Source organism: Rutilus rutilus, assembly GCF_951802725.1.
Source record: "Rutilus rutilus genome assembly, chromosome: 23".
Lineage (NCBI taxonomy): Eukaryota > Metazoa > Chordata > Actinopteri > Cypriniformes > Leuciscidae > Rutilus > Rutilus rutilus.
The window spans coordinates 9,764,713-9,782,342 of NC_140233.1; the positions used below are offsets into that span (position 1 = coordinate 9,764,713).

At 38.3% G+C, this 17,630-nt stretch overlaps 1 protein-coding gene across 13 annotated transcripts; it reads right to left on the minus strand.

Moving 5' to 3' along the window:
* Positions 1–326: 326 nt before the first annotated feature.
* On the minus strand, positions 327–15,775 carry ppp6r3 (protein phosphatase 6, regulatory subunit 3). 13 transcript variants are annotated; one of them, XM_084396846.1, is made up of 26 exons: positions 15,564–15,727; positions 13,918–14,063; positions 11,626–11,804; positions 11,244–11,477; positions 10,919–11,105; positions 10,702–10,839; positions 10,408–10,473; positions 10,111–10,223; positions 9,859–9,972; positions 9,649–9,778; positions 9,171–9,323; positions 8,617–8,775; positions 8,453–8,517; positions 8,215–8,330; positions 8,053–8,138; positions 7,844–7,930; positions 7,511–7,608; positions 5,775–5,829; positions 5,542–5,672; positions 5,326–5,447; positions 5,060–5,234; positions 4,585–4,682; positions 4,329–4,512; positions 3,018–3,128; positions 1,018–1,104; positions 327–925 (listed from the first exon to the last, which is right to left on the minus strand). In XM_084396846.1, the coding sequence occupies exons 4-26, from the start codon at positions 11,468–11,470 to the stop codon at positions 874–876; spliced, it is 2,754 nt and encodes a 917-aa protein (XP_084252972.1). In that variant the 5' UTR covers positions 11,471–11,477; positions 11,626–11,804; positions 13,918–14,063; positions 15,564–15,727; the 3' UTR covers positions 327–873. The 13 variants fall into 13 exon arrangements, with proteins under 13 accessions (XP_084252972.1, XP_084252978.1, XP_084252976.1 ...); XM_084396852.1 differs by lacking the exon at positions 13,918–14,063 and having other exon boundaries at positions 7,511–7,557; positions 15,564–15,775; XM_084396850.1 differs by lacking the exon at positions 13,918–14,063 and having other exon boundaries at positions 7,511–7,590; positions 15,564–15,732.
* Positions 15,776–17,630: the final 1,855 nt, after the last annotated feature.

A 17,630-nucleotide genomic window follows, 5' to 3' on the forward strand; every position in this document is an offset into this window, starting at 1 on the left:
TTGGGCTGTATTTAATGCAGGCCCGTAGGTAAGAATCAGTCTTACTAGCTACATGCAAATGGAGACCCATCTGTTCATTCACTCCAGATTCAAATTTCATCAAAGGGTGGGAGGGCATGTATGTAACATCATCTCTTTTAAGAATAAATTAAGTTAAAAACTATACCAAAATGTGTTTCTTTTGTCCAAATCTTGCTCATATTGAAAGGATACAAGAAACATTTACAATTAACACCGGTGGCAAAATAAATCAATTTCAGAATATCTTAAATCAGTTTCCCCTAACAATAAGTTTAAGAATAAAACAGACCGACATAGGTTGCCAATTTAAGATTTCTGTGGTAGCTGTTGCTTTTACTTGGAAATTAAATAGCAGATTTTTGTGCAAGAGGAAAATCCTATCAAAAAGACAGCTTATGTTTTGGTCACACTTTAACGTTCCAATCGGTATATTTCGGTTTTTAACAATCCTCTGTTTCTGTATACATTTGTCTTTTATAAAATATTTGTTTTTTTTTTATTCATACAATCATTTTTAACTAGCAACATTACTATTCACTTTTAAGTGGCAAGATGTCAGACAGATCACCTAATAAGAACAATAGTATATAAACGACTGAAAAAAATCATTAGAGTATGTTTCTCTTCATAACAGTTCAAATTTTCTGTACAACTGTCTAATATGAATATTGCTGGTCCTGATCTGGTGGCGTCAGTGCAGTGCTGGAGTAAGAGACGACAGCAGCAGCGGTGGTGGTGGTGATGGTGGTGGTGGTGGTGGTTTCTTGGGGGCTCCAGTCTGACACTGGCCTCTCCGGGTGACCCTGGAGGAGGGGTGTGCGGGGGCAGGAGCGGACTGACAGCGCTACTCTCTCATGCTGGACCGTTCACTGCTGCCTCGGGGTTGGCCGTGCGCTGCTCTGATCTGGTTGGGAAAAGGGGAGGGGCTTGATGTGATTGGTGGAAGCAACACAAAACTAGAGGAAATGGAAAAAAGGAGGAGGGCAGAGATCTTACTTGGCTTCATCCATAGTGGCCGCATCCTCAAGAGGACCATTTAGAGCTTCGCAATGAGCTTTTGCTTTCTCTTCTAAGTGCTTTAGACTGAAGGAAAAAAAGAAAAAGAAAAGCATAAAAATTGGGGGAAAGAAACTTATAAAATACTTAACATTAGTGTGTCCTTGTTACACATGTACAAACTATAGTAATAGCAGTAAATTATGCATAATTTAGTAAGTACTAGGGCTGTAAAATCGATTAAATGGCAGCACAATCGCGAACAAATGGACAACTTCAGAGGCGATTTTCTCAATGTTTCGATGTTGTAGCACCCTCAGATCCCAGATGTTCAAATAGTTGCATCTCGGCCAAATATGTTCATTTACTAACAAACCATACATCAATGGAAAGCTTATGAGCTATGTGGTGTTTGGTGTTTTATGCCCCCAACGGCGCCTTCCAGGCAGCGAGGGGATGGGTAGATTTAAGGTTGAGGGTAGGGTTAGCTGCCTCTAAGGAGCCATTGGGGGCTTAAAACACCATCGAGCTAAGTATGCTATATAAATCTCAATTTAAAAAAATTGCCCCATGTGACTGGTTTTGTGGTCCATGGTCACATATTATACACATTTTATGTGTTATAAATACATAACAGATAAATACTGACCCATAAATATATTCACTGTTATAATATTTCAATCAACAAGATTGTCAGTAGATTCAGGAAATTACACAAAGGGGAGCCAGTACTTTTGGTAATGACAACCTAAGAATACCAAACATCTGCAGAGATGAGTCTAATGTGTATATAATGTAATTTTGAAGAACTGCACATTTTTGCTTTATAACAAATTTTGTATTTTTAAATATACAATATATAATGTTTTTAGGTTAATATTTTATAATACAAAAAAATTATAATAAATAACCATAGTAGTGATAGTGATAAGCCAGGCAGATATTCGTCCATTCTGAAATGATCAGCATCAGCTGCTTAGAGACACCTTTGGCCAATAAACAGAAGAGGCAGTATTAAAATCTACTGCAAGTCTTGTCGATGAATAACAAATATTGTAAATAAGCTAGGGCTGTAATCTCCCAGTCGATTAGTCGATTATTTGGTCGATACGTTCTGACTCGACCAAAATTCTGATTGGTCGATTTTTTGCCGCGTTCATTTCATCAGGTGGAAAGCACTAATTGCTAATGGGGGTGTTTTCAGAGCACCCCTGTTTCACAGGTAACAGTCTGTCTTCAGAACACCCCCCTTGATTTCACTTCTTTTGGATTAGCCCAACCCACTGGAGAAGAGAGACAGATTGAAGAAAGTAGGCTACTAGAAGGTTTACTGAATATTATTTATTTAATTGTGAGAGCGTTTAATTCATAGTCAGTCAGACCTCTTCTACCATGTCAACAAAGACATCGGCAGTGTGGCAGCATTTTTTTTTAAGTTAATAGTCTATTCGTGTCTCAGCCGCAAAGCTGAGCTCCACAGAGCGGCTGAAATGAGTGTCTGTCAGTTATTATAATACATATGATAAAAACAATTGTCTAAATTATGTTGCATATTCCTCAAAAGTTCTTGTGATGATATCACTAGTTGACAACATAGTACTATTTTCGGAAATCATAGGCTATGATATTGCGCAGGTGCACGTGATGCAACGCTGTCAGAGCCGACAGACTCGTGTGTCAGACTCATTTCAGTGCAAAATAATTAGGCGGATAACAAGGCTACCAAGTACTGTGCACAGCGAATTAATTTAACGTTTTTTTTCCTAACGTATTTTTTAGCCGATTTTAGTCGAAATTCAGTCGACCAAGATTTTCTTTGGTTGATTACAGCCCTAAAATAAGCATCTTGTATGTAAATTCAGTTGCATTATGTTTATGTTGGCATTATAGCAACATCACTGAAAGCCCCATATGGGCCAGTTCCTAGACTCTACTAAAAGACAAATTAATTGTTTTATTAATACTCTGAGTTCATAAACAAATACAATAAAGACTCTTACCCTGGTTTCTGACAGTTGCCAGGAGGACAATTGCTTTTCTCAGGTTCCCCACTCTCTGCAACAAACAACTTTGCAGATGCGTCTTCAGAGGTAGATCGTTTCTCTTCCTCGCTACAGGACAATCAGAGAGGACAGCATTTTAAGGAGCTTTCATTGCTGCTCTCTTAAATACGAAAACCCCCATTTTAAATCCCTGGACAAACATGCAGAACGTAACGGACCACATTCAAAGCAACGGGGCAAAACGAAAAATGTTCTGAAATGGGATTCGATGGACAAATGAGATGTGAGCATACCGACTTACAGAGACGGGAGTGACTATGAACCACACAAGAACTGGTTTAGACGATGAGCTCGTTTAGTACGTTTAGTAGGTGAAATGGTGTAATAAAGCTAGCCATTTTTGCAACGTGATCGCATGACAGCCATCTTTACCTTTAGGGTGGCATCAGTAAAAGGGTTCAGTAACAACTATATCCTCCACTTACGACTGATGCAAAGAAGATTATGGCATATTTCTGGTCTAGGGAAGGTCTACAGAGAAGCATCCTCCTTTATCAAGACGGATTTACACCAATTAAAGTTCACGCAGTGCCTGGATTTTAAAGGGTCTGCTCATACTCATTAATTTAGCCATGAGAAAGAACCCTGGGACCAAACCTCAGCAGAGGATGAGGAGGGAAACCATAAATCACCACCTGCTGATTTGGAAAGACTGGGAAACATATGGGCTTAAATCTTTTGGAATCATAATGAGCTACATCTAAAAGGATGTATGGGGCATTTCATGCCGTTAACAACCTGTACATCTGACATTAACATGCAAATGGTGATGGATACATTACGGCTTAAAAGAAAAACAAACAAACATACGAACGAACGAACAAACAAACAAAACATGGTTACAAACCAAAACGCAGTGGCTGACATGGGAAAAACCAAATAAAACAAGACACGCCCCCTGATTGGCTGTACATACCGATACGATTTCAACACTCTGAAGCCACACGCACGCCAAAGAGAGAGAGGAAGCTCATGTTGTAAGAGTTGCAGTTCAAGAAGGACAGATTGTTCTTTTTTTTTTGCATTCTCAAACAGACAAAACAGATGTTACAAAGCTCTGCATCTTAACAGCCCCCGTTAAAAAGAGACAGTGGGCGGTCCAGGGCCTGTCTGACTCTAGGTACAGGAGGACGACGATACGTGACAAGGAAAAATCAGGTCTACATGCAGAGTGAAGTGAAGCTTGTGTCTCAAAGGGGAGAAGAGGAAGTGATGCGAGGCACTGCGTGCGAAACCTGCAGGACTCACCTTTTGAAAACAGCAGTTTCAGTTTTGGCGTCTACAGTAAGACTGACCGTCTCCTTCATAGAGCCATTGGTGACTGTTTCTGTGATGCGGTCACTGACAGGCTCTTCCTCAGGGTCCGAGCCATCCCCTACCTTCCCTCTAGGGGAAGTCGGGGTGGTTTCATTGGAAAGCCACTGATCCGTGTCTAAACAACAAGATGGTTTTATTCGAGAGTTGACATATGGACAGGAGGAATAGTAAGAGGGTCTATTCTTACTTTCTTGCTGCATGGGCGCATTGACTCCCAGAGGGTCAACCGCTTCTATGCTGGTATCCATGGCTACAGGGGAATTGCTCCTCAAAGGATCCTTGGGGCTAAATAAAGGGAAAAAAACATGATTTTTCCACATTTACTTGCTCTAAGCTGCAGTATGTACATCTTCACTAATGTGGGTCGAATGCATTTCTACAATTCATAAAAATGCATTAATATAATTTATTATAATATAATATAATACAATATCTTTATTTATTATGATATCATGCATTTAAATGTTAACACATAATATTTAATATACATATTAAAAAGGAGAAAAGGGAGCCTTTTACAATAAAAAAAAAGAAAAAAAAAAAGTCTGCATAGACTAAAACCTATAAAAAAATATTTAACAAAGCGTGAACGCTCACATGACCTTAAGCACAATCAGAGAAAATTCATTTTAAACATGCATTCACACAGCATGTGAATGTACCTGACGGGTGTGAAGCTGGAGAAGTCGGCCCAACCTGTCTCTGTTTCTGCGTTTGGAGAGCTCCAGCCTGAAGATTCAGGTGCTGCAGCCGGTGAGGTTGACACAGGTGCGCTGGGAGTCGTGGAGCTGCCAGTGTCCATGGGTATGTCATCAAAATTTGCTGTCCATACCGGCCCTGATCCGAAGCAAGACACAGAACAAGGATGTGTGATCCTTGAACTTCAGCTAATTGGTGGCATATTGCAGCTGAGAAATTCTATTCTCACCATCCCCCGAGTCCACTTCCATTCTGTCGTCAGAGGTGGCGTTAGTGGACTCGAACGCGTCTCGCTTCCCATCCTCCTCCTCAGAGTCCGTACTCTCTTCACTGTCTGTACTTCCTGAGCTCCTGTGTAGGAAGTAAGATGTGGAGAATAAAAAACAACAACAACAGCAACATGATGAAAAGCGTTTCAAAAGTTATGTTCCATTGGTTACAATACCTGGGACGTCTCTGAGCTTCAGGGGCAAAAGTGACATCCTTCTCATCCCAGATATCTTCCTCATCTGATCCGGCATCTTCAAACTGCTGGATCTTCTCCTTACAGCAGGCCTCAAAGAGTGCCATGTTTGCCTATGAGAACAGCATGAACAAACTATAAAAACACATCATGAGCTTTACAATAAATTCAGCTAATAATTAAAATTAATTTGATTAAATGTATCACATACTTACACTTTCATTAGTATTCAAGGAAAAATTGATGTCTGATATTCTATCAAAGGGAATACTGCAAGGTTAAAAAGAACAGGTTTTAGTTTGGTAAGGTCCTTAGAGCAGCACCCCATCACCCACAGCATGACTAACACAAAAGAAGAACCCATTCAAATGTGTTACGGTCACCAAGGCCACCACACCAGACTAATCAGAACACATGGGTAATCAGAACGGAGACATTTAAGTGATCAGATAAAACGCTGTATGATCCATGATTTAACACACACAACCCCCAAAACAGGCTTTGTGAGTTCATTGAAAAAAGGGATGCACCGATACTGAGCTCATGTACTCGTAAAAATGCTCCGATACCAACAACCAATACCAGGCAGTTTGTGTCCAGACAAAGAAACACTGACAACAGAGAGAAGGCTATAATGGGGATAGATAAAAAAAAAAAGAAAAAAAAAAAAAAAAAAGGAAGGCTGTCTATGAAGTAAATGTATCTTATTAGTGGAATATTAAACAGAATATAGTTATATATTAGAGAGAGAGAGCTCTTGATTGCTTGTTCACTCAGCACATGTTATTTGGATTAAAACTAAACCCTTTATGTAAGTAAAACATGAACTGTTACTTGATGTATAATGAGTGGTTCCCTATATTATTACAGGACGTGTGCAGGTCAAGAAGTTCGATGAACGCAAACATCCAAAGCACGCGCCCCGCAAACCAGTGTCTCAGACAGCGCGCGAATACTGAATTGAATCGCTTGCACGGACGAATTCACACAAAATTATGTAAAAACACAGTATCCTAATAAACAAAGTCGTTATATCTCAAGTGAACGTATACAGTATATTCAAATGGAGTCTGTGCGTTCGGTCTTAAAGGGGCAGTAGTCTAATAAACCTGCTGCTGTTTTAATGTTAAACAAAGGACAAAAAAAAAAAAAAAAAAAAAATTGTACTCACAAAAGGTTGTCTATTTAGTCAAGAGCAGTAACTTCACATTCTTTAGTGTATAAATTAAATACAGATGGATCTTTTTGCAGTGTTGTTTCACATTTGATTACATTATTCAAATTTCTGTTCCTGTTAGATCCCGAGCTCTAAAAAACTCTATTTCATTTGTAGTCTTTGTCCTATTGTATTTGTGCTATTTGTAATTTGATTATTTGTTCTTATTTTATTACTGACTGCTTGTCTTTAATAAGGCTGGTAGTTTTTGTTGTAGTATCAAAATTGGAATAAAGAATTGATATTTCACTGGTGTCTAAACATTTGACCCACTGACCCAATCCTCAGCACTGAGCCCTGCTCTAAATATGTGCTGTAGTATTAAATGAAAGATAAAATATGATAGAGCAATAGAATGAACAGTGAAAGTAACAGAAGCTCATACCATGCATTTTAGCAGGCTTAATTAAGCATGAAAATAACAGAAGTAAATATATATTTGATAAATTAAGCCAACTAATATGATTTATATTCTTTTGGTTTCTCTACCAATACATTTACAAATTACAAATGCAGTGAAAATACAGGTATCGGCGAATACCAAAAATGAAAGTATCAGTATAGTACTCATTCTGGAAAAAGTGGTATCGGTGCATCCCTAATTGAAAAGCAAAAATCACATCCCAAAACAACCTTAAATCAACCAAAGCCCCACCAATAATGCTAAACCCTCCCCTATGTTACCAGCAGAAAAGGCGGCAAATTTGAAAAGCATCATGCACGATGGGTACTTACTCCCCGACATCATCCTGATCGGCAAACTCTTCGTCATTGAAGCCAAACTGCTCAATAAAATTGGACGTCATTTGTTGCATCTGATAATCAGAAAAGGCCTGGCAAACCCAGGACCAATGATAATGATATAGTCTTGACACTACAAACAAGCTTAATTTTAAAACAGCTGATAGCAGTTAAGCATCTTGCATCAAAAAAACATTAAAAGGACTAAAACAATTTATGAATGCATTAACAGTTTCAATAGAAAGAATTAGTTTTATATTAACAGTACCATGAACATATTAGCATGCAGATAGCAGCTTTTATGAGCTCATCCAGGCACAGACTTACTTGCTGTAGGGAGGAGTCCTGATGAAATCCGCTGTCTTTAAAATCTACCTCATCATCGCTGGATGAGTGTATGTGGTGCGTGTTAACCTGAGAATGGAGGAAAGCAATGGGAAAATATAGTTTAGATGCCAATTATGCTATCAAAGTTACTTTTAAGCATCATAAAACAAAAGCAACAGAAACCAGTGAATAAAACTGAGCACACTTACTAAATCTACAGTGTTTTTCTTGTTTGTATCTGCTAGCTGTCCTGAAGTAAAGGCCTCCCATCGTTCCCTGTCCTCCTCTGAAAGCTCTGCAAGCAAGGAAATATGAGTGGAAATGGCTTTGAAAATAATTGCATAAAAATATGTTAATGCTGTCAAACGAACCTGAGATGAGCTGCTGAATTTGTGCCCCATTGGGGCCCTTGTCACTGTTGTGGACTATAGAGTTTGCTATTCTCGTCAGGTGACCCATGTAACCTCTCCGCCGCCCACCCTCAGCCCTGAAGAAAGAAAGGAGGATGATTCAGTAAAGGCCTCTACAGACAAAATCACAGTCACAGATGGGTAAATAGGATGGCTCCTCTTCTTCACATGTAGCCAATCAGATTTAGGAGTTACTTACTGCTCCTTCTCATTTGATCCCCAGGCATCAAGAATTCTTTGTATTAACTGGCACTTCTGAAAGAGCTGCAGGTCAGAATGGAGAAGAATACATTAAACTTTGAAGTGTGAAGCCAACAGCTTGTGTTTCAAAGAGCAGGCAGGTGGAAGGGATGAAAAACCCACATGTTTAATAAGGATGTTTTCTCTTATGGGCTCTTGGTCATTTTCTCTGTTTATTTCAGGAGATTCACTTTGGGTTGAAGGCATCGCTAAGATCATCGCCGTACAGATTTCTACTTGTGTGTGTAGGAAATTATTCCATAAGTATTTGAAGTACATGTCCTGTAGACAAAAAAAAGAGAATTTATTTTAGAACATTTATGGCTATAAAGCACAGATTGTATTATAAACATCCTTTCTGTCCTAAATGGTCTAAACTGTAATGAGCATGTAAAGTTACAGTTTGACTAATTATAAAATGGCATGTAAAGTAAGTATACAGCAAGATAGCTGACTACACATTAAAAATGTAGGTGTGAGTAACTTTTTTTATTGTTTTATTGTTTTATTCAGCAAAGATGCATTATACTGATAAAAAAAAATAACAGTAAGACATTAACAAAAAAATACTATTTTAAATAAATGTAGTTCTTTTGAACTTTCTATTCATAGCTATTCAAGCTTTTCACATAGCAAAAAGATGTCACAGATCTCTTAACTGTGTCTCAAACACTCACTAGAATGACTCCCAAAGTGTTGAGGGCAATGAGCTCCTGGTTGATGATATGCGTGTTGGTCTGTAGAAGGCTGGTCACTAGTCGCACCACATTAAGACGAGTATTTCCCACCGGTGGATCCAACACTCCCCATGTGGTGTTCAGGACAGTTTTCTAATGTTAGAAAAAACAAGAAAAAAAAAAACAGTAAAGACAAGTCTGAAAGACTTATAAAGGCTGTAATAATAAATAAATAAAGCCATTTATAAAGCTAAAGGCTAAACTGTTTTCATTGAATTTGTTACCATCGCAGCATATGTATGTATAACAAGCTATTCTTTGAAAGGGTAAGATTCTGCCAGGTTATATTTGTACAGGAACAAAGTCTTGTTGTCTAAAGCTTAATGTAATTAGGAATTTGGAGATTACAGTCTAAATGAGGTCAGCTGATATAATGTGCCAAAGTTGCAACACACATTCACAGTGTTTTCACACTCACCTTTGGGGGCTCGAGCAAAAGCTGGTGAAAATCTTTCAGTCTTGGTCTGACGGCATCTAGAATACTCTGATTGACAGAGAATGACGGGTGGTTCATTCCAGGGGGACAAATCTCCAGATGGCCTTCAAACCTGAAAGAGAAAACCAAGAATGATTTTCAGACATAAAATAAAAATAAAATAAAAACCCACTTGTGTTAAAATGTACTTACGCTGGTCTTCGTGTCTCAAAGAGAGTTAGGAGAATCTGGATTACACTGACTATGGCAGACTCGTTCTTCTCTTTGTCGAAGATGTTTGAAAGCAACTGCTCTACTGTCTCTTGTCTAAATAGGAAAACAAACAGTCAATTCAGTACAACAGCTTTAGCGTGCCTGAAACTGGAGCTTCACAACCTTAATCCCTCCAAAAATGCCACTTTATGAAGTCAATAGAAATACATTTATTGACATGGACAAACTTACTTCTCCAAAGTGGCCAGCAGGGGGTCAGGCTCCGAGCAGCCCTGTACTTGGAACATTTGATCTCTGCTCAGCCGAATAATCTCACAGAGCGACTGGGATGCGTTTGAGTGTCTCTATGTGAAGGGAACAAACAATTACTGTTACGCAGCTATCGAGTAGGGATGGGTCATCAAGACTCAATAAGAGACGGTCAGGCACGCATTTGTTTAACTTTCCACTGGCTCCACCAAAAAAAAGTGTTACACATTTGAAATAGAATTTTTTGTTTTGTTAATATCTTTATTGGACTTCACTTACATCCTCATCTTGTGAGGGTTGTACCATGTCAACCAGCCGCTGTATAACTTTCTCTTCATTTAGCCACTGCAGGAGAACAGATGAAGAGGAAACTGTGAGGTGGTATTATGATGACAGTGAGTGGATTAAATGAGTAATCCATGATGAATTCCCTGCTGTATTCAAATGAAAAACATCCAGATCTACAAAACAAAATACTGTGCATGCACAAAACCAAACCGCTTTACCTCAACAAAACAGAGACGTAGCATCACAGAAACCTTAATATACATTCATGTAGGTATGATAACTCACATTTAATACATCTTGTCTAAGCTGCTGTGGCTCAATGCAGGTGAGCATCCTGAGCAGGAGGTCCATAATGGCAGAGGTCCCTATGTGTTTGATCATCAGATCCACAAAGTCTTCCCTCTTCCTGAGGAACTCCACGATCTAGAGGTAGAAAGGAGATTTAGTTCACCTTCATGCCTCCATATCTCCTGAACTCAAACCAGAACGTCTGATCACGTACCTGCTCTGGTTTTCTCCCAATAAGGATGCTCAGGACCTTGCTGAAAAAACTGGCCAGCAGTGGATTGAGGGGAGGCTCATTCTGTAGGAAGCTGTAGAGTTTCATCAGTAAACTTTCATCTTCACCCAGCCTGTCATTGATCTGGCCAACGTCTGAGGTCAGGAGTTCACAGGATATGTTGGGATACCTTTCCATGAAAAAGACATGCAATTAAACATCTAAATAATGAGTCAAATACCCCTTAATTTAATATACCCTAAAACTAGACATCCAACACGGTCTTTTTTAGCACGAATGTATGAGCAAGCATCAAACATATTCGTACTTATATTTGATCTTCTCCTCCACATCATCGTTGGGCTCCTGGGTGATGTAGCCCACGAGATCTTCCATGCACGGTGGCCTCACCAGGAAGTCCACAAGCTTGTGGTTCTGAGCCTTGCACTCCTGTAGGACGTCCTCCTCATCCATTACCTCTGTCAGCGTAACGTCATCTTTCTCCAGGAGCGTGTCGATGTGGGACGTCGTATGCAGATCAAATTTCCAAAACATGGTGCTGCTGAGGAATAAATAAATAGGAGGGGGTGGTTTTCAGATGCAAGAACTGAAAACAAAGTCAGGTTTTGTTCATCTATGAGTTTTATTATTTGCATTGTGACTGTGAAGATGCTACATTTAAAAAGGTGACTAATTACGAAAAGGCTTACCTGAGTGTAGCAGAGACCAGAGAGTAAAAACTCTGATTAAAAATAAAATAATGCTTGTGCTCTTTGGGACTTCTGGCCCATTACAGGCACCACAGGCGGTAGAAACTGGACAGACCCTCAAGTAAAGGATACATGCAGCAGAAACTTCCTCTGCCACAGCAAAAGCACTCAACACACACCTGCAACAGAGAACAGACAGGATTGAGAGTGTTACATCTAAACATACCTTAGCCATCTGTAAAAAAAAAAAACAGTGAAATTCATCTCTCCTCTATCCAAAACAAATCAAAGATTAGTAATTTCTATAAACAGACCTGCCCGATTTTGATCACCCTCGCTAGTCATTAGTCACAGCATTAAAAACAAATAGGCCTATCTCTAAAAAAACACATGCGGTTAACAACAAGAAACCCTTTTCCAGTTTGTCAGGTTCTCAAAAAGACAATTTAATTCAAGTTCTATCAATAGAGTATGATTTAATACAGAAACAACGCACCAGTTTACACTGACAAAACCAAAGGTAGTTTAGTTTGAGGGGAAAAATAAGCTAAATTTAAAAGAAAAACAAACAAGTTCCTTGACAACCTAGCAACACAACAAAAACAGTTGCACTCATACCAGACTAACTACTCTGATCAGTCTTTATCACTACCTCAATGTGCACATGACTTTGTGGTTTCATTTTCCTTTCAGTTAGTTTTTTTCTTTCAAATAAGGCACAGATGATGGAATATCTCAAATAAGAGATTCAATTATACCGGGTTAAATCCAAATATGACCATTTGACAGCTCTGGCATCAAATTATTATAAATGAAGAGACCAACAGGCAGCTAGGCATTATTAAGGGTACCCAACTGTTTTTCCAGTCTACAAGGTGGATGGACACACACCACTGAGGTGAAAGGTTACAATGCTGGCAAGCAGCCATCTGGACTTTCATGAATGGTTAAGAGGAAGGAAAGCTTATTAATAGACTAAGGGAGTTGAGCTAGGCTCACTCGAAAGAGCTTTGACATTGGCTTCCATCCATTCTCAAGCAAACATGCTTTCCGTCAATTTACAGACTTTTAAAAATATCCCAAACAACCCAAAATTCTTCCTAAAACTCTATTGCTATAAAAGTTCTTGTGATTTCAATTTCACAAATAAAACAACAAGCATTAAAACATTTCACTGTACAGTGACGTCAACTTGAAGTTTGCTATAGAATTCAAAAGTCTGTGACCAAATTAATAAAGAGAACTTAATTTCCTATAACAACCCTGATTTAGTACTTTTAAATCTGTATTTAAACGTATTGTTGTTCAAGCCAAAGCAGTTATAGACAAACTCAAATGATATAGGCATAAATTATCACTGCTATTGCACAAACAACATCCATGGGTGAAGCAGTTTGGGGGGGTTGTGCTCACATTTTCTCATCAATTAAAAAAAAAAGACAATTAATAGACTTGATACTTAGTTACTGGGTATATCAACAAATACTCTTCACACAAAATGAAATGGCAAACACTACTGTTCTAAAGTTTCAGGTCAGTACACCTGTTTTAAGAAACTTTTGTTCAGCAAGCCAAGGAAGCAATAAATTGATCAAAGTGACAGACTTTCACATTATATAAAGTTCTTTCAAATAAATTTTATATTTTCTATTCATCAAAGAATCCTGCACAACTATTAGATCATGATTATCTGCAGCACTTTCTCTAATTCTTAACTCATTAGTCAACGGTGACGTGCGAGTTTTAAATTAATGTGTAGCGACGAGCCAAACAGAACATCTATAATTATATGCGTGCATTAAAAAACAGACACCACAGGTTTTTCTCTGTAGCCTAGACTGCCTGAAGCATGTATATTAATAACACTATGCATAAAGCTGACATCCCGAAACATAACATACTTTTGGTCAATAAACTTCTATGACTGGATACAAGTAGAATGACCTTTTCTACATAACTAAAATTAAGCGCATTTCTTTTTCATCTTTAAAGTCTGAAAATTTCACATGCACTTAAAAACTAACTGGCGTAAAAGTCTCAATTTAACGTAAACATATCTTGGTCGTCAAGAACATCTATTCTAGACACTTGCTTTAAAATGAATGTCATCTATTTATATCACCTTATACCAAAAGTAACCTACTAAACTGTGATTTACTAGTCTCTCTCTACCTTCATTACAAAGCTAGATGTGATCTTTTAAGACATTGACACGCGGTACAAATCTTTCCAGGTTCACTTTATCTAGTGAACCTGATAAAGGAACAACATACTACACTAGATGTTATATACCTGTACCGTTCAGCTTGAGCAACTCTGAGCTGAAGAAAGTCCTCGTGACTCCCTCTCAGGGGCTATAAAAAGTGTTGCCAAACCTCTCCAGCATCCCAGAGGCCACAACAACACCACAAGTCCTCCGGTTGCACTCAGAATCGAGCCTGCAAAGATGATCTGCCTGAGTGAACTATAAAAATGGCCTGCCTTGTCAAACCAACTAGATTGTCTTTTACAAGAGTGAGCGATCTGCTCATGTTTACAGTCTTGTATGTGCTTTCATATAAAATCACATCACACAAGATAAGAAATAAACAGCTGGAAGATTTTAGCAGTGTTTATAAGGATGTGGGAAAACAAATGCAAACACAAAGATCTGAGATCAGTACTACATATAGTAACCAACTCCACAGAGCTTGACGACTGTTTAAAATCTACAGTGAAATAAGATTATTATAGAAAAGAATTACATTTTATTACCCTTTAATTAATATAACCAAAGTCCTTGAATGATCCTTATGGAACACATTTATAACTTTTTTTTTTTATATATGAAAACAAAAACAGTACCTAAAATATTTAGGTACTCGATTTGTTGGGTCTCCAAAATATAATGTTAAAAAGAAGATGTGCAGACGGGTTTTCTGTTGGTGTTTTGGTGATGTCTCAAACCCCAGTGAACTGCCTACCTAGACAGCATTTTTGGCCACCACAAGCCCGTTCGAACATTACAACAGAATCTTCATAAGCACTCCTATTGCTCCAAAATGTTGTCTATGCGGACAATTCACTAATATTTTGATACACAGGCTTTGTGTCTCACTTTCTGAAGTTTTTCGGTATGTCGGGCCCCGGCATTAGCCGACACTGAGCTTCCGCCAGGGAAATGTTAACATTTGACACTTTTATAGAGCCTGGGTTAGTTTAAATACGCCGTTAGCCATATTATATGTAAAAAATAATTTAGTTAAATGAGAGAAATGCTGGAAATATAAAGCATTTTGACTCGACAAAACAGAGAAGTGGCAGCTGGCTAATGCTAAGCTACCAGAGACACACACAACACAAATACGTACCGATTAAGAAAGCGGAATATTGCCAAAGCCCGGCATGAAGACGGGCGAACCTTTGGATAAAACGGTCACCGGAATAAAAAAAGAAAAAACAGGTCGAGGTATGAGAAAATGAGGTGTTTATAACAGATTGTGACAGGCGCGAAAAGAGAGACCATCAGAGTTCACTTTTCAAGATGGCGGCGTTATCAACTTCAACAGCCCCAACCCCCACCTAAGGTAGAGGAGCTGTCAATCAAAATCCACTGCTGCGCGCTGATTGGCTACAGTGGATGCCAGTTAAAGCTGGTCGTATTTGTAATCTCGGACCGTGTGAGGTAAATCTTCGATTTAGAAACGTCATGTAAACAAGGATAATCTTTAAAACACCATCCACTTTGTTGGAAATATAAAAAGCGTTATAACCATATCTTTTAGAAGCATTATTTAAGTGAAACTAAATAATTAAACACACCCACATTACCTAGGGCCAATAGTATTTTAGGTCGATTTAAAATCGCTCGTCTGATTGGATCACGAATATGCCAATCAAGTGCCGATTTCAAAACTAAAGTACGGCGATATCAAAACGCACATATTGCTTTATCTTACCTTCTTTGTGAGAGCTTGTCCCTTGAACTGAGTTCTTAAATTTCATCATATCCAAAATATAAAGACGACGGGTTTGTAGTTTCTTCACAATGTTACACAGAGCACCTCGTTCACAGTGTCGCTTTCTGCCTTAACCTGGCCTTAACCGGCTCGTTACTTGCAACGCCCTAGCAACAATAAGACGTCACGGTGATTGACATGCAGATGGTCCAATCAGCTACGAGTGCGTGAAACACATATTACTGAATGGAGCAGCCAGATTGGAATTATTTGCCAGAAAGGCATTATTTCAAAGGGCTGATCACATAAAACAGGAGTTTAATTCACACCAACCCATATAGTATAAAATAAGCGTGTTTTTAAGATATAGTTCACGCAAAAACAAACGAATGAATGAATGAATAGTGAATGATTATTTCCAGGTGAACTTAACTATCCCTTTAAGAGAACCTGATCTATCTTTCTTTTGTTTTTATGTATTTTTTATGTTTCTATTTCTTGCGCCCTTTGATAAAATATGGGTCAAAAGGTCAGGGCCCCATTTTATGCTCTATAGCCTATCCATAGTGCAGACAGGCAATTACGGGTTTAGTGTAGCATGGCAAATGGGATCTGACGTATGACCCTTATGTTAAATGTGAGGCATAAATCTACAGCATCAGGCTGTGGAACTGATCTGTTACAGCTGATGACGGCTGTATTTCAGACATGCAAGATCTATTTTCTGTTGCATGTTCCATAATCATAACAAAATCTGCAATGGATTCATTGTGTAGAGTAAAAGCAGCCATGTTTAATGTGTTTCACATGTGTCAAATTAACCCTATGATTCCACTGTGTTTCTGATTACGGACTGCCATGAGCTGACGTGGGTTTCTATGACAAAAACCATGAATCTACTGAAGCGGTTTTACTCTGTAAAAAAAATCAAACATGTGCATATGATTGTCTAACAAAATCCTGTCTCTACTAATCAAAGATCATGTCATGAAAGTTGTGTAAAATGAATGTTAAGAAGCACTTTGTGCTTTCGGGGCTGTGAGAAAGATGTTTCTCATGCCATCTTTCATCAGACAGAGGCAGTTATCACGATTGCACAGTTTGGTCTGGTATTTTGCTCTCTTCATATATCTTCTGAATGTACTATCTGCTCTCAGATGAACAACACTCAAAGGAATGAAACTTGAAGCTCTGCACAAGAATTGCCTGTTCAGAAGAGAATGATAATCTTGGGGACAATTATATAATTGGGGTTATTAATCACGGATTAGTTTGCATGGTGCTTGTACATATTGGGCTCCAATCGGTGTTATTTTATTTCAATTAGTTGCCAAGACAAAACATTTTTTACATTCATTTTCTACGTTTAAAAAAAAAAAAGATCTTTTTTTAAAAAAAATTTTACTTAATGGAATTGAACACATTTTAATAGTTTTAGTTGCCAAAAATTGTACCAGACCTAAAGAAAGTAGTTTGCTGTATCTGATTGCTGACTAATAATAAAAAATATCTATATTTAAATAAATAAAACTAATATATATATAAAACCAGGCATTTTAGGCAAAACGTGGCCTGCTACACAATTTTATTTTTAAATGTATAATCAGGAGATCCAGGATGCCGTGGGTTCTTTCCCGCCTGACATGTATAAACGTGTTCTAATGTGCCTTTTTTCCAAGGCGTGTTTTTGACTCCTCTACTACATGGATCATAAACAAAGACAGACAGATGGGCACATGGAGGGGTGTCGACATCTCCCCACCCCCTTCAGCCCAGTCAGGAGCCTGACAACATGTGTTCACTTCTGTCAAGTGCTGAAGACAGTCCTTTAAGATGAAAAATGAGAAAGGGGGAATGGCCGTGTAGTTCCCAACTGCTGTAAAGTAGCATTGGGCCTCATTTTTTTATAGCCTTTGTGAAGCGACATTTGTAATACATTCATAAACTGATGGAAACATTTATTAAAAAATAATAATGATGTAAGGGCAAATGTCTTTCAAGAGAATCGTACTATTACAGGTAATATCCCCCCACCCCCCCAAAAAATTATGTATATATGTACAAATT

Coding starts and splice junctions, on each gene's coding strand:
- ppp6r3 (XM_084396845.1), bottom strand. CDS start 11,470: ATGTTTTGGAAATTTGATCTGCATACGACGTCCCACATCGACACGCTC. Junction 7,931..8,052: donor AGAAAAACACTGTAGATTTA/GTAAGTGTGCTC, acceptor CTCCATTCTCAG/GTTAACACGCACCACATACA. Junction 1,105..3,017: donor GGCAACTGTCAGAAACCAGG/GTAAGAGTCTTT, acceptor TTTTTCCTTCAG/TCTAAAGCACTTAGAAGAGA.